Source organism: Bos indicus x Bos taurus, chromosome 6 (assembly GCF_003369695.1).
Source record: "Bos indicus x Bos taurus breed Angus x Brahman F1 hybrid chromosome 6, Bos_hybrid_MaternalHap_v2.0, whole genome shotgun sequence".
Taxonomy (NCBI): Eukaryota; Metazoa; Chordata; class Mammalia; order Artiodactyla; family Bovidae; genus Bos; species Bos indicus x Bos taurus.
In genome coordinates this window covers 24,462,564-24,485,424 of record NC_040081.1, presented here as the reverse complement: position 1 = coordinate 24,485,424, position 22,861 = coordinate 24,462,564, and the positions used below count along the sequence as shown (strand labels likewise).

General features: G+C 37.0%; 1 protein-coding gene across 6 annotated transcripts in view; it reads right to left on the bottom strand.

The window, feature by feature from the left end:
* The window catches only part of EMCN (endomucin), a 128,138-nt gene that overhangs the window by 79,956 nt on the left and 25,321 nt on the right, over positions 1-22,861 (bottom strand). For 4 of the 6 annotated variants that reach the window (XM_027543976.1, XM_027543977.1, XM_027543978.1 and 1 more), the window contains exon 2: positions 5,500-5,619. In XM_027543976.1, the coding sequence (XP_027399777.1) occupies positions 5,500-5,619 (120 nt within the window). The remainder of the gene's footprint in view (positions 1-5,499; positions 5,620-22,861) is intronic. The other 2 variants (XM_027543975.1, XM_027543980.1) reach the window with 1 other exon arrangement.

The following is a 22,861-nucleotide window of genomic DNA, read 5'->3' as shown; positions in this document are numbered from 1 at the left end:
TTGTGTTTAATTCTATTTAGAACACAAGTGTTTCAAGAAAGTGTCTAATTTTGGAACATGTCATAACTTGTGAAGATAAACTACAAGCAAAATGTCACCTTTACTACTTTGAAATTTTATAAAAAGGAAAAAAAAAAAGTAACAGAGATATCCCAAGTAGTTCAAGTTAAATTCAAACTTCACAAAGAATACAAAGACAATGGATAAAAGGGAAAGATATGGAGAAAAATGTGGTCCCCAAGCCTATTTTTTCCCCCGTTAATCATACAAGAAAATTTACAAGAATGCCTTTTAAAAGTCTTCTTTATAGTTTTATTTTTGTTTCTAGAGCATAAGTGCATCTTAAACACCACCACAACTGGCCTCCTATAGGGAAGAAATGGCCCCAAATCCCTGGTCTCTCTACTGACCTCAATTGAAACTGAATGTTTATTTAGTATCAAAAATTTGAAGTATCCGTGCTGAGAATTTTTATTCTGCGTTATGATTCAGCTTGTTAAAATATCTTACTATAAAGTGTTTTTAAAATGTTGAATAATAGTTACATTTTAATAATGAAATTGCAGGTTTATTTTTAAAATTTCCTTTTATAATGATGATATTCAGTGTTGACCAAATGTTGATTTTAACCCTGGCCATTTGGCCTTTGAGTAAAATGGGCAGAACATGTGATACACATCGAGAAATAGATCAAATCCCATCTCTCTAATTGAGTAAACTTCTGAAAACAAGCCTGCTCTGGGCAAAGCTCTATCAGCACCTGTGCCACCTTGACTACTTCACTGCAAGGATTCCTATCTTGGCTGCGCATTTTCCATTTTTCTGATGATAGAATTTCTGCCATTGTCATAAGGAAGAAAATGTATGTATTTTAGATAAATGTGAACACTTAAATCAACTATCTTTTGACCTTTAAGAAGAATATTTGATTGGGACAACTTAAAATGAAAATAAAAATGTTTCTCCATGGTGTATTTTTTGGTAAATCCTTTATGTCTAAAATGATCTTGGTGGCCATGAGGAATGGGGAATAAAAATGATTTCACTATAGATATACTTTTTATGGTACTATTATATAATTTAAAAGTGGTTACTTTGAAGAATGAGATAACATACAAAACCCCTCACAAGCCTGAAAAGAGAAAGCCGTATATCCTGATACACTGGTCAGAATATGAGAATTTGAGGCCAATTTTCCATGGTCTTCTTTGTTGTTGTTCAGTCACTAAGTTGTGTCCCGCTCTTTGAGACTTCATGGACTGTAGTACGCCAGGCTTCTCTGTCCTCCCCTAGTTACCAAAGTTTGCTCAAATTGATGTCCACCGAGTCAGGGATGCTATCTAACCATCTCATCCTCTGCCGCCCCCTGCTCCATTTGCCTTCAATCTTTCCCAGCATCAGAGTCTTTTCCAATGAGTTGGCTCTTCACATCAGGTGGCCAAAGTATTGGTGCTTCAGCTTCAGCATCAGTCCTTCCAATGTCTGTTCTTCGTCTGTGTACTAAGTACATTGTTTTTAGGAACACAGGCAGTATCAATATATTAAGTCCAACTAACTTATGCCCTTAATATACAAGTGGTGATAAAGTAAATCAGATAAGAAGGAGTTCCTTTCTCTTCTCCACTCTTGTTCCCTCATTTTCCTTCAACTGCAGTGGATCCCCAGCTGCCCAATGTCTTCACCCATCTCTTCCACCATGCCAGACTTTCTGTTTCTCATCCTGGATCCCAGTAGTTTGTGGACAGCAGAATCTGTCTTTCCTTTTTCATCTCTTCTCCACCATCATTCTTTCAGCTGGTTTCTTCAGAGACCCCAGAATGTACTCATTTTCTTTTTTCTCCCACTGTTCTATTAGATTTTAACCATTAAAGCCCTTTGAAATGGATTTCAAATGATACTAATTCATTACTATTAATTTGGGAAATTTGATGACACTGTTGCTGCTGCTGCTGCTAAGTCGCTTCAGTCATGTCCGACTCTGTGTGACCCCATAGATGGCAGCCCACCAGGCTCCCCGGTCCCTGGGATTCTCCACGCAAGAACACTGGAGTGGGTTGCCATTTCCTTCTCCAATGCATGAAAGTAAAAAGTGAAAGTGAAGTCACTCAGTTGTGTCCGACTCTTAGCGACCCCATGGACTGCAGCCTACCCAGGCTCCTCCATCCATGGATTTTCCACTGTAGCTTTGTAATAAATGTTCTTATTTTTTGTGATGCACTCTTGGTGTGCAGAGGTAAAATGGCATACAGTCTGAATTGCCTTCAAAATATCCAAAAGCAAAATACAAAGAGAGAGAGAGAGGGAATAATGGAAGAAAAGAAGCAGGAAGGAAGGATGAGGGAGGTACAAAGCAGGGAAGAGGGAAAGAAGGTGGGAGGATGGAAAGAAGGAGAAAGAAAAAGAAAAATGAAGCAAATGGGGTAAAAGCTTGATGATTATTGATTCTGAGAGATGAATTACAGTATTCTTTATTTGTGGGTACATATGGACATCTTTATAATAAAAATTAAAAAAAAAAGTAAAACTATTCTAGTCTATTACCATTTTTATAATTGGATGTGAATAATTTAAAACTTACTTGGACAACTTTTGAAAAACAGACAGATTAGTTTAGTTTTTATTACATGGGTAATCAGTTCAGTTCAGTTCAGTTCAGTCGCTCAGTCGTGTCCGACTCTTTGCAACCCCATGAATCCCAGCACGCCAGGCCTCCCTGTCCATCACCAACTCCCAGAGTTCACTCAGACTCATGTCCATTGAGTCAGTGATGCCATCCAGCCATCTCATCCTCTGTCGTCCCCTTCTCCTCCTGCCCTCAATCCCTCCCAGCATCAGAGTCTTTTCCAATGAGTCAACTCTTCGCATGAGGTGGCCAAAGTACTGGAGTTTCAGCTTCAGCATCATTCCTTCCAAAGAAATTCCAGGGCTGATCTCCTTCAGAATGGACTGGTTGGATGTTCTTGCAGTCCAAGGGACTCTCAAGAGTCTTCTTCAAAACCACAGTTCAAAAGCATCAATTCTTCGGTGCTCAGCCTTCTTCACAGTCCAACTCTCATATCCATACATGATCACTGGAAAAACCATAGCCTTGACTAGATGGACCTTTGTTGGCAAAGTAATGTCTCTGCTTTTGAATATGCTATCTAGGTTGGTCATAACTTTTCTTCCAAGGAGTAAGCATCTGAAAAATGTCCCTCAAAAGGAAATAGGAGAAATGTGTGTGTGTGTGTGTGTGTGTGTGTGTACACATGATTTCAACTGTTCTATCAAGTGTCCCTCGACAGGAGCCACCAAAGGTAAAGTTGATGTAAAGGTCTCCCCCATTATGTTTCACATGAGTAGGTATAGAATTTCCCTTTCAAGTGAAAAAGGTAAGATGTATTCTTGGTATCACAAATTACAATTCTGGATTCTTTCAGTGAAACCTCCACCTCCACCCTTTCATGATCACTTACCATGATCACTTACATATTATTTAGACAGTGTTATTCATCATAGACCATTGTAGGCAGGCTAGGGATCTTCCCACTTAGAAAGCATATGTTCCAAGTAGTTAACAGAAAAACTGTGGAACTTTAACTCTTTGGGACTTCATGCAACATCTGCACTTATCTTCTCTGTTTCCTGGTTCTTTGGGGGGATATTATTGATTACAGGGGCTTTCCTGGTGACTCAGATGGTAAAGAATCTGTCTGCAGTGTGAGAGATGCAGGTTTGATCCCTGGGTCAGGAAGATCCCCTGGAGAAGGGAATGGCTACCCACTCCAGTATTCTAGCCTGGAGAATTCCATGGACAGAGGAACCTGGCGGGGTACAGTCCATGGCATTGCAGAGTTGGATATGACTGAGTGACTAATGTTTTCACACTGTTGCTTGCAAAAGTAATATGTTTAATCAAAATCAAACAATTTTAAGCCAAGGACTCATTTGGCAACTCAGAGAGATTGAAGGGAGATAGAGATAGAGATTTTATATATATATATATATACATATATATATGTATATATATTGGAGAAGGCAATGGCACCCCACTCCAGTACTCTTGCCTGGAAAATCCCATGGATGGAGGAGCCTGGTAGGCTGTAGTCCATGGGGTCGCTAAGAGTCAGACATGACTGAACGACTTCACTTTCACTTTTCACTTTTCTGCATTGGAGAAGGAAATGGCAACCCACTCCAGTGTTCTTGCCTGGAGAATCCCAGGGACAGGGGAGCCTGGTGGGCTGCCATCTATGGGATCGCACAGAGTCGGACACGACTGAAGTGACTTAGCAGCAGCATGTATATATATATAATATTATATTTTATTATATATATATCTTTATATAAAAATATACACATCTATATATATGGAGAGAGAGAGATATGCTTTGTAAAAATTAAAATAAAAAAATGAAATAATTCAGACTGTGGAGTGTTGGTTGAAGGCCTCATGGTCCCTGGCTACCTGACTGTCATTTGGAGTTTCCCTTTGTTGGTAATGCAGATTGTACCACATTTTGAGAATAAATCCTCTGTGCTGCCCTCAATGTGTAATGTAATACTTTCTCTTGGTTCGGTAAAGAAGTTCTAAGGGTTGGTTTGGTTTCACATTAGAATTAGACAGTTTGGAAACAATGAACTATATTCATAATACCCCTTTTCTCTTGAGTATCACCATCACATTCAAGTCCAGTGAACTAGCCCTTATCAATCTTCCGTATGTCTTAGAATGGAAGTTAAACGAGGAATATGAGGGCAAGAAAGACAGCAGTGGAGATTTCCGTTTATTAGGGTACATGATTTTTAGGTCTTTCTGTTACCTTAGCATGCTAACTATATTTCTGCCCATAGGTAATCAACAAACATTTCTATTTCCTCTGCTCCACTGTTTCCTGGACCCAAATGATATGCCTCATTTTATGTTTTCTTCAGGATAGACAAGGCATTATGTGCTGTGTTAATGATCTCTTGAGTTTTTAACTGAATGATCCTAATGGCTCATTTTATTTTTCATGGATGATAAGGTAATTTTCTTTAATACCAAGAGTCATAAAACATGATACAGGTGTCACTCAGTCCAGTAACCATAATGATGACACTGCTACTGAAATTTACTGATTATATCAATTATCATCCCAATGTAACTAATACAATCAGTCTCTTATTAATACAGTTCCACCATGTTAGCTGTGCTGCTTACGTGGGGAACTGGAATAGTTAGAAAGATATTTTTGTGACTGAGAATGATAATTTTTCTTCTCTAAAAATAAACTTTGTATGTATAACCCTCACAATAAGACCATTCTCAAACAAAAAGTGATTCAAAAAAAGAAGTCCACTATGATCTCAGGGCTCTGTATTCAATCCAAAATAACACATACATTTTGAAATAGGGGAATAACCCAGACTTTCATACCAAAGATAAAAGATTCCCAAATAATTTTCCTATGATTAAATTATATGGGTGATAATTTTATTGTTAAAGTTAGAGTAAATTTCATGAAAAATTAATCCTACCTTCAATAGATAGTTCACCTGTTGAATTCTTATCATTTGGTGATGTTCTTGTATCTCTTGTTGGTGGAGTTGGATTTATTTCAGAAGTTGTTGATAGTGGAGTGGTTGTTGCTGAGGTGTCTGAAAAAAAAATTGTGTTAAAGTAGTTTCATTAAAATTTACATTTATTTTGCTGAGAAACATTCTAGTATATTTAAACAAAATAAATTGTATGTATGGTTTTGGAATTAATTTTCTAATTGTAAAAGAATTCAACCTTGAGTTCATTATTCATTCATTCACTCCATCAGCTTCTCACCAATGGCATGAATTTTTAAGATGATTGCAGGAGCAGTCTGTTGTTCTGAAAGAAAATAATATCTTACAAAACCAGTGAGGAATACGTGTGTAAGTTTGACACTTAATTAAGCCAACTAAAGTAACATTGTCAAGTGAAATAATTAAACAAATACTCTCTGGGCAGTGTTCACCAAGTGTTTTTATAGCAAGTTATTGTTACTAAATACTAAAAAATCTCAGTAGTAATTCATTTCTACCTGGAACATAGCATTCTCTTTTCTTTCTCTCCTCTCCCCCTTTTTTCTCTCTCTCTCTGTATATACGTATATAGATATAGATAGATAGATGTGTGTGTGTCTAACTATATATGTAAATTTATTGTCTATTTGGAATATATTAGTAGACAATAGATTAAAAAGTTCAACAATTGCTACAAGCCTAAATTCTTGGCAATAGAGCCACCATAAATCTGCCTTTTAAAATCATTTATTTCTCTCAACTGTAATAATCAAAAGCACAGAAGTGAAGACAATACAATGTTATATATATTATATATTTATTTTTAATAATTATTTTTGGCAATAGAAAGTCACTGTCTTACAATAACTCTTAAAACATCCATTGCAATATTATTTTTTAAAGTGAAGCATGTAGGGCTTCTCAGTGATCTATGGAAAGATTTGTTTCACACAATATTACTGTAATTTTTTAACATTTATAAAAGCATATGGTGTTTCCCAGGTGGTGCAGTGGTAAATAATCTGCCTGCCAATGGAGGAGACACAAGAGGTGCGAGTTTGATCCCTGGGTTGGGAAGATGTCCTGGAGAGGGAAATGGCAACCCACTCCAGTATTCTTGCCTGGAAAATCCCATGGGCAGAGGACCCTGGTGGGGCTACAGTCCATGGGGTCACAAAGAGTCAGACACGAGTGAGCACACATACACACAAACATACAGTCATACAAGTGGATCCAAGTAGTTCAAACACATGTTGTTCAAAGGTCAGTTGTATATAGAGTCAGAGAAATGCATGTTGATAAGAGGGTGGACTCTGAATAACAAAAACTTTTGTTCAAACTCCAGTCAAATTGGGTATGTCATTACAGTAAATGCATGTCCTTCGTATAACTCGTCAAATTTAAATTTCATTCAAAATTTTCCTCTTTGAATTTGAGGAAAAAACAATAATCTTGAAAGTCAGTGAAAAGTAATATTTGAGATGTCACAAGATAAGAGTGTTCTTCCTGTTTCGTTTTATAGATTGGAGGGGCTTGGGAGTGTTAGTGCTTAGCTCTGACTTTGTTTACAAAGAGCTCACAGAAATTGCTTGACATGTTGAGCATATACTGACATGCTCTGTACACACAGGAACAACAGCATTGCCTTTTCACAGGCTTTACCGAAACCGAATCAAAGCTTTTTTCACCTCTGGAGATACATTCACACCCTTGGTCTTACTACCCTTCCCTCCTACCTTGCAATATCTAGCAGATAAAAGGAACACAGCACATATGAAGTTACCTTTGCTCTATTAATTAGTCATTTTGTTTTTGCTATCTTTCTTTTTGCCCTAGAGCCCATGATATAATACTAATTTCTAAGTTTAAATTGAGATTGAAGAAGAAGTTATTCACAGAAGCATATACTACTTGGATAGGAATTTCATCTGTAAATAGCTTGAATGATTTCTCTCTTTGACTTGCTAAATATAAAACAACCTTAATTTCTGAGTATAATCTACAACTCCAGAGATATTTTTCATATTTCTTTTTTCTCTTCCTTACTTCATTCTTTCCTTCCTTCTTTCCTTTTTGCTTCTGCACACACTGGTAGCCAATATGAAAAGCATAGTTAAAGACAGTGAAAGACTTTATGTTGTACCAAACAGTATCACACTTAAGGAGATTTTAATATGGTAGGGAGTATATCTGTACACAATAAATTGCAAAGAATACTCTGTTTGAGATGTGTATAACAGTGTTTCTCAAACTTTGGGTTATTAAACAGTTAAAGATAAATGCATTGCAGTAAGAGCTTTTCCCCCAAATGAAAGAGAAAAGAGACAACATTAGAGTAGTTTTGTAAATAATGAGAGTAAGTATTGTTTCATGAAGCTTTTGCTTAGGAGTGTGTGTGTGTGTGTGTGTGTGTGGTGTATGTCTGAATGAAATGTGTGCCAGTGCAAAATGTATTTCTTACAGTGATTCCAGCTAAAAATTGGAAAACTCTGGGACAAGAAAAATTGAGGCAAGAATTTATAGAAGATGACTACTCTTCTGGCATGAGTAAGGAATACTTCATGGGAGAGTTGACAGGGGCTGGAGCTTGAAGAGTGAGTAACATGTTCACAAAGAAAGAGGAAAGAACATGAGTGAAGGTGTGAAATGGGGGAATGAGAGGGATTTGAGGGCATGCAAAGAGGTTTGTTTGGCTGAACTGCTATTGCTATGAGAAGACTTGGTGGATGTATCTGGTAAAATTCTGGAGACCAGATTATAAAGGATTGTGAATACCAACCCAGAGACATGGGACTTTACCTACAAGTCTGTTTGGAACAATGGGAAGAGACCAAAAGGAAATTCAACCGTAGAAAACATGATTGGGAAATGAGGAGGGCAGAGAATGAGAAGCCACTAGTTGAACTTGAACTAAAAGCTCCCATTTCTGTGTTTACCAATGTCGTTGGCCCTCTTGAAGTCGTCGTGTGAAATCAGTAAGTTCACATGTATAGTTTGAAGCAAATTAGTAGGGAAATTTCTAGCCACAAATTTCTACCACATAATTAACACAGTAAGATTGAGATATTTGCTGCTAAGTCACTGAGTGACTCTTTGTGAACCCATGGACTGCTGCATCCCACTATCCCCTGGAATTTGCTCAAATTCATGTCCATTGACTCGGTGATGCTATGTAACCATCTCATCATCTGCTGCCCCCTTCTCTTCCTGCTCTCAGTCTTTCCCAGAATCAGGGTGTTTTCCAATGAGTCAGCTCTTCACATCAGGTGGCCAAAGTACTGGAGCTTCATCATCAGTTCTTCCAATGAATATTTAGGGTTGATTTCTTTTAGGATTGACTGGTTTGATCTCCTGTCAAAAATCTTCTCCAGCACTACAATTCAAAAGCATCCATTCTTTAGCCCTCAGTTTTCTTTATGGTCTAACTCTCACACCTATACGTGATTACTGGAAAAACCGTAGCTTCGACTACATGGAGGTTTGTTGGCAAAATGTTATCTCTGCTCTTTAAAGGAAAATGGCAACCCACTCCAGTGTTCTTGCCTGGAGAATCCCAGGGACGGGGGAGCCTGGTGGGCTGCCGTCTATGGGGTCGCACCGAGTCGGACACGACTGAAGTGACTTAGAAGCAGCAGAAGGTTTGTCATAGCTTTCCTTCAAAGGAACAAGCATCTTTTAATTACATGGCTGGTTGACCTCACATTCCAGTTGTCCAGTTCTAGAAGAGTGACTATGCCATCATGGTTATCTGGGTCATTAAAGCCTCTTCTGTATAGTTCTTTTGTATCCTTGCTACCTCTTCTTAATCTCTTCTGCTTCTGTCAATCCTTACAGTTTCTGTCCTTTATTATGCCCATTCTTGCATGAAATGTTCCCTTGGGATCTCCAATTTTCTTGAAGAGATCTCTAACCTTTCCCATTCTATTGTTTCTCTCTTTTTTCACTGTTCATTTAGGAAGACTGAGATATAATGTAAGGCTTTTCCTCGTCTTCTTCCTTCTACACCTTTGGCCACTGATTTCCCAGCACTCATTACTGTCTCCATTACCAGTTCTTCAGATTGTTCAACAGAGAGCATTTCTTCTTTTGGCAAGGATTGACAAATAACCCATATAAATATGGAGCATCACTATGTTCCAGGTAGCATGTGAGTACTTTCTGTGGATTATCTCATTTAATCCTAACAAAGACCCTACAATGCTCATACTCTTATGATCACCATCTTATAGGTGAGGACACTGAAGCTCAAACATGGTAAGCAGCTTGCTCATATTGCACCCTGGGAAGTAAGACAGTTGGAATTTCAGTACAGACACCCTTGACTCCAGAGAAGATACTCTTAACCATCACACATCTGGCCACGGCGTGGTGGATTCATGCCAAGCCACACTCCCCTCTACCTTCTTTCTGCCTCTGACAAGATGTCATACTGAAAGTGTGGAAGTGACTAGACACACTGATGTTTTGACTCCATGTGCTTAGGATGAAGAAAGAGACAAAATATCTCACTTTTTCTTTTTAATAACAAGCATTCATACTGTCATGTATATATAAATAAACAAACATATAAGATGTTTCTATATTAGACTTAAAGCTTCAAAGGATATTTCTAATCTTTTAAAGGTGTTTAAAATTGAAAAATAAAAACAAGAGATTTACTGAGTTAAAAAAAAAATTGCAAATAGAAATTTTCTCTCCTGATATGATGGAAAAGATTTATTCTAACTACCACCATTAATGGAGAAGGAAATGGCAGCCCACTCCTGTATTCTTGCCTGGAGAATCCCACTGATGGAGGAGCTGGGTGAGCTGCCGTCCATGAGGTCACAAAAAGTTGGACATGACTGAGTGACTGATACACACTTCTACTAAAGTTTTATTGACCAGGGTATGAATAGCTATCAATTATGCTTTTACTCTATTATCTGTAAATTTATTCTAGGTCTGATTTGATCTTATACTAAACTATTGAGGGAAATGGTTTTTTCTGAAGTATTTTCTCTTCACAGGACACAGTGAGGTAGCATTTTTTCTCTCTTTACTTCCAAAATGTTTAAAGATAAATTTAACAAGGAGACCTGTGCTTCATGGCTTTGCTTGTGCCAAACCAGAGAGTACTGCTCTTGAGAGAAACAGATGGTGCTCCATCCCCATTCCACTCTACCCAACACACTTACACTGAGAGAGCGCAAGGGATGCAAAGCACCAGCTTCCTACATTACGAAAGAATGAAGTATTATTGGGATTTTAATGACAATCACTGTTTTAATTATGATATAAGAACTTTGAGAATTCAGTTTATGGCTAGAAACCAGGTATCCTATTTTCTCCTGTTTTCAAATGATCAAATCATTGATTCCAATCTTCTTAACATGTTTTGTAATTACATTTATAGGTAACTCACAAATAATCTCTGAGAGTTAGAATTTCATCCATCCTCATAATGAGCAACTGTAATCAAAAGTAAGGGGGTCCAGTTGCCTGCCGCTCAAAAGCCAATAAAGAGGCAAGGTTGGTGGAAAGTTTGCTTTATCTCGGGTGCTGACAATCCACAGTGAGGGGAAGGTGGACTCCTGTCCAAAGGTCGATTACCACCCCCCAGTTCCCTGCACACTGACAATCAATGGGCAAGCGCTTTTATAGACGGAAGAAAGGCACTACATGCAGAAACAGTATGGCTGACTCTGACAGTCATCTTGAAATTGGTCATCTATGGTCTGACCAGTGTCATCGGGGCTGTTTTAAGTACAGTTAGTCTTCAGTTCCAGGGTTGGTTTGTTCTCATTTCTTTGAGGCCAGTTCTCCAGAGTGTGGCACCTCTTGCCACACTCTTGCCACATGTCATGGTTACAATCTGGTCATAATGTAATTAACTTTCTTCTACCTGGTGGGGGTTTCAGTATCTATAAGACAGCTCACAGGATATGGCTCAGAATATTATCTATGGCCCTTGAGGAGGAACTAGAGGTCCTTAACTATGCTTAATGACTAAACTATTATTATTTCATTTTATTGGACTGTTTTCCTTTGTTTCTTCATGTTCTCACTTCTCTGACTAAACTTATTGTTTGGCTAAAGTTTTTCCACAGACAAAAGGCAGGCGAGGGGGTGGGGGTGGGGGAGTAAGGACCATAGGGTTCTGCTCTGTTTCAAAACTATTTCCCCATCTACTTTTTCCCCTACCAAGTCTGTGTCTAAAGTCCACTGAAAATCCACTACTAAAGACTGATCTCGCTTTTTCTAGATCAACACAAACACTGAATGATGGTAACTTAAAATTCTACAACTTGAAACCTGGAAAAAACTTTAGAAAAATATCCTAATGTAATAGAATCCATACATTTTACAGCTTAGAAAATGTATGAATTTAAGGGAGTTTCAAAGATCAAGGCACCAATTAGTTAAATTCCTTCTCTAATTCTACTATTTGTGTGTGTGGAATGCACTTGTGGCAGAGACACTGCTGAAGTTTTCCTTTGAATTATTTGAGAAAATATTTTTTCTTAGCCAGTTTTAACCATAAAGACAACTTCAGAAGGTTTTAAGTTCTTTAAGAAAACAGAATGGCTTCTTTATAAACCTTCAAAATACCATTATTAGGTAATAACTTAATAAACTAGATTAATTGCTTTCTGGGACTGAAGGTAAAGTAGATAACTTTGTATTTCAGTAACTTAGAATGTATTGCTTCTACTATTTCATATTGTCTTCATGCAATGCCACTTCCTATAAATATCACCCCTTAGACTTTTGGAAACTTTTACAGATTATATATTGAAATAAAATGATTGTCAATTTTCATTTATCACTTGCAGATGCTTCTTCACTATGTATTATAGCTTATAATGAATACAGATCCACTTCTTATATTTATATGTGATGGCAATGCATAAATCTGGATGTTATAAATAGTGAGAAGGTCCCTTTTCATAGTACTTTGTCAGTAATAGCTAGCATAATTTTTGCTCAATATTGTACCCTATATCTTCTTTGTCTGAAAAGAAGTAACAAAGAATTAACAAAGTTTAAGTGGAAAATTTCAGTTTTCCCTCACACATGAAAATATGTTAAAATATTAGTTATATAATACGGTATATTACAAATTTATACATAGATAAGTAAAATATATTTGTATATTAATATAGAAACAATAAATACATGAAATATGATACCACTTTCTATATTCTCATCAAAACAGAACCTTCATGAAAGATAAGGGACTGATTCCTTTTAATTATCAGTGTCATATCAACACATTGCCCTTTGACACAGCAAAGGTCACTTTGGCCTACTTCTAACCAAATGAAATACAGTTAATTTTTTTCCTCAATTTAAAGAAAACAATTATTACATGATGATTTCTTCTATCTGCATTGGTCTGATAATTTCAATATTTTCTATATGAAGTGCGTAAGTAAGCTACTAGCCAATGAGACTTTTACCTCAACAAACATTTGTCTATTTTAAGAAAAATTAAAAATACCTTTTTCCTAGAAGAATTTAGACTTTATTTTGATACCCAAGCTACACATATATGAAACAACTGTAAGGTTATGTCAAGGTGCTGTATAAAAATGTTGCTGGAGCTTCCCAGGTGGCTCAGTGGTAAAGAATTCACCTGCCAATGCAGGAGACACAGGTGCAGTCCCCGGTCCAGGACGATCCCACATGCCATGGAGTAGCTAAGCCCATGTGCCGCAACTTCCGAGCCTGTGCTCTGGAACCTGGGAGTCACAACCACTGACGCCTGTGTGCCCTGGCTCCTGTGTTCCGCAACAAGAGTAGCCCCTGCCCTCCACAGCTAGAGAAAAGCCCGCACAGCAATGGAGGCCTGTGCGGCCTTCATTAAAATAATGAAATAAATCAATAAAATTATTTTTTAGTGGTGCTATATAATCAGTACTGTTTAGTTTGCTGTATGCCAGTTCAGTGAAATCAAAGTAAGGCTATGTCTCTATGTGTCTGGGATAAACAGAATCCTTCTCCTGGTGGAACAGATTTCAAGAGGAATCAGATAATTTTGCACGAGAAGGAAAGAAAAAATAAAAATTGTTTCACGGCAGAAAAAGAAGTTAGGATATTCAAAAAGAAGGGGAAGGTCAATAGTGTCAAGTAAAAAAGAGACTGTACAATATAAGGCCTGCAATGGGGCATGGAGGATATTACACACTTAAAAGTAGAATCTTTTGGGAGAGGAAAACAGGGAAATTTCATTTTAAATGAAAGCATTAGAACTAGTGGGAACTCTTAAAAAAAAAGGATTTGAAGTTTAAAGTATTTTTTCTATTAAAGCTAACAAAATACTATAGCGAACGCAAAAGGTTTGAGAATGCTTATCTTTCGTAGGTGGAATGAATTTGGGGGCTAAGAAGAAAACCTCATCTCTGACAGGAAGAAAACATGCAGATACGTGGGCGAGAGCTCTGTCCCACAGAGGAATCTCCTCAGGTGGCCAGCCATCTGTGAGGTGGGGAGGGAGCGCCAGGCCTGGCAGGTGCCGGCATGGACAGGTGTCTCAGCCACCTGGCCCCTCTGGGGAGGACAGGAAGGCAGCATTGCACTTGTTGAGTTTCTTCAACAGAAAACAATAATATCTGCAAAACGGACCCGCGGATCCAAGGTGCTTTGGCTGACAAACGGAAGGAGGCTCCCAAGGCAAATTTTCTCCATTCATCCAGGTGTCAGGTTTGAAATTATGGGAGTTTGCAGGTATTTTTCCTTCACAAAACAACTGTGATTCTTTAAAGATCAGGCTCCATGATTGCAGACTCTATTATAAGGGGACTTTTTATATGCTGTACCAGGTTTGAGGTGTGTCAGCTCTTTGAGGTATAAAAAGGCAAAGGTTGTATTTTAATATTTATAAGAATGGGAGTATTCAGGGAAAGAAGTGACCTGGCCATACTCCTGGGCTCTAAGACAACCGTCCCGAGACTCCTCCTGCCGTGCTCTGCTCTGACTCCAGAGAAGAACCGTGATTCTGTGATTCGGAAACCCCCAGCTTTCCTCTGAGCTTAGACTGTCACCACCTGAAATCCTGGGTCTTTGATACAGGCCCTCCTGGCATTTCCTCGGCAACAGGGAAGGTCTCGCTAGACATTCTCCTCCAGCAGGTGACATTAGTTTAGAAGAGCGACTTGCAAGAAATGACACCATGGGAAGTAGAAGGACACAGGGACTCTGCAGTTGTGACATCAGCTAATGATGTCGCTGCGTGAGCCACTTCGCCGCTTTGGGCCTTGGTTTCCTCTCTATGAAAAGTGTCTGCTGAATAGAGTTTCTTCAGCTACAAAATTATATTACTTCTAAGATTAAATTATAATGCAAATATCCATTATGACAAATAATAAAATGTAAGTTGCATTTCTACATACCAAGAAGGAGGCTTGTACTTCAGAAGTTATATACAAAGGCTTCATGAAGTTATAAACTCATCACCTGGGAGAAATCTAAGTCCCCAAATGATTTCTGTATTACAAGGGACAAAATGACTAACTCGATATGCAATCTGAAAATGTTACCTGGTCAAAATATGTTTCCCTTCAGGTGTTAGTCTACCTGGAAATAGTGAAAAAGTGAAAGACAAAATTTGAAATAGATATTTGGATTACTTTGTGTTGGAATGTTCTTTTTTAACATAGAAGAGCAAATGATGAAATATTTTACATAGATAAAACCAATACCAACATGAATGAACAGAGCTCATATACAATAAGCTACACAACTTCTCAACAGAGTGTATGTGTAGGTCTGTATGTGTGTTTATGTCTACTTTCGATTAGTGACAGCTGAGTTTGTAAGAAGTCTACAATATTGCATTTGAAGCTGGAAAATGATATTTGCCTGAATTTGAGATGTCATGTTTATTATTTCATTAACTCTTACTTTTGTCTTCTCTAAATGTAAAGAAAAACTCTCTAGCTGATTTTAAATGTTTTTAATTTATATCTGTTGAGAGATGGTAATTTCGGTTATTAAGGGGTAAAATAAGAGGACAAAAGTTTATTTCTATCTTCAGAAAAATCAAGGTTGTTTGATTTTTCAAAGACAATCTTTTCTTGCCCTAAAAAGAATGATCTGAATAGACAAACAACTTTAAATAATAGACATTCCAAGAATTAAGCATGTGTAATAATAATTGCTTTCATATCACTTGATTTTAACAATTTCATAGAACAGTAGAACAGACACTACTATTATCTCCATTTTATAGATGAAGAAATCGAGGTCTGATTGTGACTTGTCAAGACTCAGAGTAGAAGGTGTTAGAGCCTAGTTTATATTCAGATGTTCTAATCCCATCTTTCATGTTCTTTTCCTTTACGTTGGCTAGTCTTAGAACTGCAATGTCATGTTTGCGGTTGCAAACTTAGCACACATACATGGGGTTGCAGAGTCAGACACATGCATGCTAATATTTAGCGGCATTCTGTTTTCTCAACTAGTGGGTGCCATTTATTATCTTATTGGGAAGGTAGTTCACAATTTTCATGTAAATGAAGGATTTACTTTCAAAACATTGGAGGACCACTACTTTGTGGATCATGGTGTATCAACAACAGTATAATCTTGTTCATTTGACTAATGGTTTTATATAGGATTACAAGCTGAGCCAGAATTTGATACCTTGTCTTATTCATTCCCTGCAAATAGTGAAGGACAGTCTTTAAACACACGTGACATACTTTTAATCAGAAACAAATAAGCAAAGACTTAACAGAGCAGGGGATTTACAGCCCTTTGTTTCCAATATGTACCAGTTCCAAGTGCTAGAATAAAAGCATATCTTTCCTCCTGTGAATCTGTTTCTCCACAGTTTTCCACACTGGAGATGGAAAAACTTCTCAGTTTGCTCGGATGGAACCACATGCCCAGTAGATGCCCATCATGTATTTCTATAAGAACAGAGAAGAAGTCATGGTGTCTACTTCCTTGTTTTGGAGACTAGCCTTCTAGCTTTTATATGGTATATTTTTCCAAATTAAAAATATTTGAACACTCCTTCAGGATGCCATCAAAAGAGTCCCTTGTAGTGGGCTAATTAAATCTAACACATTTAAAAATAACTCTGCATGTTGTGGGACAGATGCAGCCTTTGGAAAGAGAGAGAGCTTACACTGAACACTGCAACAGATTTTTGTTATTTAATAGTGGGCAACAGACACGTTTACAGAATATGTTTTCAAAGCTTGGTTGGGAAGTATCTGCTTTGCTGACAATGGAAGAAATTAGGACATCCATATTTAAAGAGAAGGAGAGCAAGAAGTAAAGTATATATTCTTATTTCTCAGTTGACTCACATTCGCCTTATAATTTGAAAGTAGTACCCTTTTGTATAATATCATTAAAATTTAATAAGAAGAATGAACCTCTCCAAATTCCTTTCCCAAATGCCAAGATGAAGACTGGGATGGAAAAGTTTTCTATCTTATTTGGGCTTGCCAGGTGGCACCAGTAGTAAGGAACCCACCTGCCAATGCAAGAAACACAAGGGAGGTGGGTTCGATCTCTGGGTTGAGAAGGTCCCCTGGAGGAGGAAATGGTAACCCACTCCAGTATTCTTGCCTGGAGAATCCCCTGGACAGAGAAGCCTGCCAGGCTATGGGTCTATAGGGTCACAAAGAGTCAGACACGACTGAAGCGACTTAGCACTAGCACAGGAACGAATATTCACCTGTCCCCTTGTAAGAAGTGATTTTGGAAATTCAGAAGGATACCCAAAACTGAAAGAGCTGTAAGCGAGAACTTAATTGGTCTTTCCAAGAAAGCAGAAATGATTTGTTCTTTTTAATCCTTGAGGGTGAGAGAGCAGAAGATTTAGAGGAAGAGAAGAGAGAATAGGCCAAGAAAGAAGGTGAAGCATCTAAAACCTTTTAAGAATGGAGGTATTTAAAACTTATCCTTAACTTTGCACCTCTCTGTTGTAAAGCCCCCCTCCCTACGCATAAAGTCACCTATGCATGCAGCATGCTGGCATGCACTCCACATGAAGTCTGGAAATATCCAGCAAGACTCTAGTTAAGTGGGTCTTTCTGGGCATGCAGGAAAGCATGCGGAATTACATTTTGGTTGTTGCCAGTGCAAAGATGAAGAAAATGTCACAAGGAACCAAATAGAGGACAAGATTCAGTGGATGCAGGAAGGTGGAAATAAAGATGAAACTTAATCTTCTCTCCACCCAGAAGTATTTGAGGAAATGTGAGGCAATGGACTTTTTCCCAGAGCAGCAAGTAAGTCTTTAGTCTGAGCATGTTTTTATATTAAAGGTGGATATATCCAGGAGCCATCCTTGTTATATAAAATTATTCTCATTTTATTAAGTGCTGTTTACTAGACTCAGAATCAAATTTTCTGAGTCACAATTATATGTTTATGGCAGAAGACAATGGTAAATTTGTTCTATAGCAAATCAATCCAGAATTGGCTATAAATTGTTTGCTTCCCAAATATGGCAGGATTTGAATAGACTTTGGAGCTATAGAGCAAGCACTTCAATGCAGCAGTGATAATTACTTAGATTTGAGATATCACCAATATTAAGTGTTTTCTAACCATGAAAGTTACCATTAGATTACAGTTGAATTTATTGTAAACTGATTTTTTCCAGTTTTAAAGAGGAATTCATGCCAGAACAATTAAATTTTACTTTCCTAACAGCAATATTAATAAAAGAAAACCAATAGATGTATTGTTGCATTATTATAAACATATAATTAGTTTTTTATCCAACATGCTTAAGAAATACAGTGCTCTGTATAACTAAACATTTTTTAATTAGTTTAGAATTATTATGTGAAATATACCAGAAAAATCAATTTTCAAGCAATTCTAATAGATAACATTAACATTCATCTGTGTATCTCCTGCTACTCGTACTTGACAATAGGTGCTTATTAGCTGTTTTTTATATGCTAAATTTAAGTTTTACCTGACTAGCCAGAATCTTCAGACTATTATAATTAATCTATCACTTTAAATAGATCATTAGCTAAAAAAGAAAGTAAAACTTGGGTTGTATTTATATTGAACATACTATCTACTATTGAAATTTCATATTGAAATAAAATTTCTGGGTTTAAATTTATTGGGAAATCATTCCTTTATGCTTTATTACTATTAATAAACATGCCTCTGCTTTTTTTTGTGAATTCAACAGTGTTGAATTTATGGTTCATAAACTGGGATTTATGAGTTTTTTCTAATATAGGGTCACTTCAAAATCTGGGAAAAATTTGTGGGGCATTTTCTATGCTCTTGGCATTTTTATTGTTTCCAGCGAGACTTCTGTAACACTTGAAAGTATTACACTTCCTATTTTCATGGGTGATAAAGGTTGAAGTGAAATGTCTTTGCTAAATTCAGAAGAGTCACTTACCAACTATCAAAGTATCTTCAAAACTCTTGTCCATTTTAGCAGGTTTCAAGGGAGAAAAAGAAACTGACAAAAGGAAATGCCATGGTTGGCTGTAGCAGTCTCCTAAGTTTCAATCTCTTGGAAAGTGTGTCCAAACTTTCATTCACTCCTGTGCCACCTTTATGAGTTTATTCATATTCTTTACCTACTGTTACTTCTTTACTCTTTTTCTTTAAAATAAAATCATTTTAAACTTAACTATAAAAATAAATAGTATGACAAAAGTCATATTCCATAAAGATATCATTGACTATGATGTTTCTATGCTTGAGTCCTTCTCTCCTTATATTGAAAAGTGAAATTTGTGAATGTTACAGGACAGTAAAGACATAACACCAAACATACACCTAGATAACTATAAGTATCATGGAGATTTGAGTTAATGTTGTTTAATTCCACTGATGCCTAAAATTATCTCAAGTACCTGGAAATACTGCTCTCGGTGAAAGTTTGTAAAAGCCACTAAATAAGTCTTAAATTATTTTGAATGTACTAAATTTTAGCTTTTCCATATGACAGAAAGTCAACCTTGACTCCATTTTTATCCTTCGTTTTTTTACCTCATGCCACCATGTATTATTCCCATCTTTCTTTAAGAATCAAGGTCAAAAGAGCCCAAAGCTCATTACTGATAATATAGGTATAAACGAAGGACTGAATAGGTGATCAACAATTCATTAACGTCCCGAAAGCCTATGTGGAGAAAATGCTGTACAGCTGATCCTTAAACAACGAGAGGGTTAGCGGTCCTGATCCCTTGTACTGTCTGCACATAATTTATAGTCTTCCCTCCTGATCTGAAGTTCCTCCGTAACCTCTGTATTTGAGGTTCTGCAGCCACCAGTTCAACTGAACTCCAATTGTGTAGGACTATGCAAGCGTTCGTGCTAAGTTGCTTCATTTGTATCTAACTCTTTGTGAGCCTAAAGTGCACCAGGCTCCATGGGCTTCTCCAGGCAAGAATACTGGAGTGGGTTGCCATGCCCTCTTCCAAGTAATCTTCCCAACCCAGGGATCGAACCCACATCTCTTAAGTCTCCTGCACTGGCAGGCAGATTCTTTACCACTAGTGCCATGTGAGAAGCCTTGTAGGACTATAGTACTTACTATTTAAAAAATCCACATATATGTGAACCTGCATAACTCAAACCTTTGTTGTTTAAGGATCAACTGTATATAAAAAGGGAGCCATACAGCCTATCATAATCCAGTTAAAATCAAAATCAGGTTTTTAAAGGATAGTGTGTTGAGCTACATTTTTAAGATCTTGGATAATAGTAAGGAAATATACACTGAAAAATAACTAGATAAATTATTATTCATTTATAGGACAAAGTTTAATAGGAATAAATATAAAGTGAACAACAAAACAACAAAAGCAAAAAATGTACGAATTTAGTAAACAGTACAGAATAAATACATCAAGAAAAGGTGTAAAGGCAAAGGAAATCCCAAGCAAGAAGTGAATAATTCGTATGATATTTTATCTTAAAATTATACTTGCAGATAAAACTGTATGGTGAGATCATTATATACAACTAAGTAGTAACTATCGTTATTTTGCTTAAGAGTGGTTAGATTCTTATTACAACATGAATTCAATTTCCATCTCTGCAGTCTCAACAAGTAGGAGCAAAATTATCAAAGAACAGAAACTAATGTGAGTAGAGAGGTAAACTGAATTCCGGGAGGAGAAGAAAAAGGAGTTGGAATGATACACTGTTTAATCTGAGGAAACAATATCTGAAACTAACTTAATCTTTTTCAAATTTATTTCTTTAATATCATTTGTCTCTTTAACTTAATTTCCCAATATGCGAATGAAAGTTAAAAGAATTTCACCTTAAAATTTCACTTTTTTGTTTCACTAGATGAAAAAAAAATCAGTAATTCTTTTACTAATACTCAGTTAGTAAAATGCAGTTCATTAACAAATGATTTTCATATAAGTACCTCAGGAAACACAATGATAACTATAAACCAAAGTAATTAGTAAAATATATCTGCCATGAAAAAACATGATAACTTCCATAATTATAATGCATAACTTTTTATCTATGTTGGAAGAATAGAAAAAAACTATATATTTATAAAATTTACTACTATTATTTTTGCTAGTAGTAATATAGTATTGTAAAATGGTCATAAAGCATCATTTTATCTGTACCATTTATTCAATGGTAAATTTAAAGCTCTGACTTAACGAATTTAATTCATTAAGGCATATAAGAGATATATGTCAAGGCATATAATCCTAAACATGTTTCTGGCTTTATGAAGCAAGTAAATAATGAATCATATAAATAAATTCAGCCAATATTAATCAAACATTTACTGTGAATGTAGCTTAAGAGAAAAGAATTTACCTTGCTAATTGGGAAAAATTCACTTGATACAGGGTGCTCATTCTGTTCATGTAAATATCAATTAAATTTATATCAAAAGCTTGAATTTATTACAAATTTTATTGGATAACACTTGAATTAGCTATTCATTGCTGTGCAACAAATTATTCCTAAGCACAGCTCTTAAACCACAATTATTTACTGTCTTCACAGTTTCTGCCATCAGCTCGAGGCTTGATGGATCTGGAAGATCCATTTACATGGTGGCTCACTCCCCTTGCTGACGACTTGGTGCTGGCTGTCAGTGGAAGGTCAGGTTTTCTCCACTGGGAATTTCTGCCTGGCTGTTCCCACAACACAACAAGATGGCTGGCTTCTCCCTGAGAGAGCAATCTGAGAGACCTTGGCAGAAGTCATATGTCTTTTACTTCCTTGTCCTAGAAATTACACGACATTTCCACTGATTTCCAAGAGTCACACAATTCAATTTTAAGTAAGTGTGAGAATGAGCCATCCAAGTACTTGAATACAAAAGGGAAGGATTATTGGAGGCCATCATGGAGGCTGGCTACCAAACTGCTCAAAATTTGCTGGATTATTTTCAAGTCCAAAGATGACTAGGGGCTTCCCCAGTGATGCAGTGGTAAAGAATCTGCTTACAATGCAGGAGACACGGGTTTGATCCCTGGGTCAGGAAGATCCCATGGAGAAGGAAATGGCAACCCACTCCAGTATTCTTGCCTGGGAAATCCCATGCACAGAGGAGCCTGGTGGGCTACAGTCCACGGGGTCTCAAAGAGTCAGACAAGACTTAGTGACTAAACAACAACAAACAACAACAAAACTCTTAAGTATTTAAAATTCTGTTTATAAATTGAAAACAACATCTATCATTTTGCCTGCCTTTTAGGGTTTTATAGAGATAAACGTATATAAAAAGTACTTTGTAAAATCTTAATTAATAAGCAAATATGGCATTATTGTTGTTAAGTTATATAGTCAGATGTGGTACCATGCTGAAATGATTTTATAGAAAACAAAGCACATGGCTTTACTCATAAATACTTTTATTAAATGTTTTATTAGTTTTTAAAAATGGTTAAATTTTTAAAAGTACTTCTCTTACACTGAATTAGAAGGATACAAGAGAAAGTTGAATTTGAGTGAAATTAAGTCCTAAAGTGGAGAAGGCAATGGCACCCCACTCCAGTACTCTTGCCTGGAAAATCCCATGGACGAAGGAGCCTGGTAGGCTGCAGTCCACGGGGTCGCTAAGAGTCAGACACGACTAAGCGACTTCACTTTCACTTTTCACTTTTATGCATTGGAGAAGGAAATGGCAACCCACTCCAGTGTTCTTGCCTGGAGAATCCCAGGGACCGGGGAGCCTGGTGGGCTGCCGTCTATGGGGTCGCACAGAGTTGGACACGACTGAAGCGACTTAGCAGCAGCAGCAAGTCCTAAAGAGGATTAAACATTGTTTCCTTTCATGACAGCCTGTCTGAATCACCGAGAAGCATATACAGCAAGCTTCAATCTAGATTTCAGAAGCGCAGTTCTAGCCTCACAAAGAGGACCAGGGGAG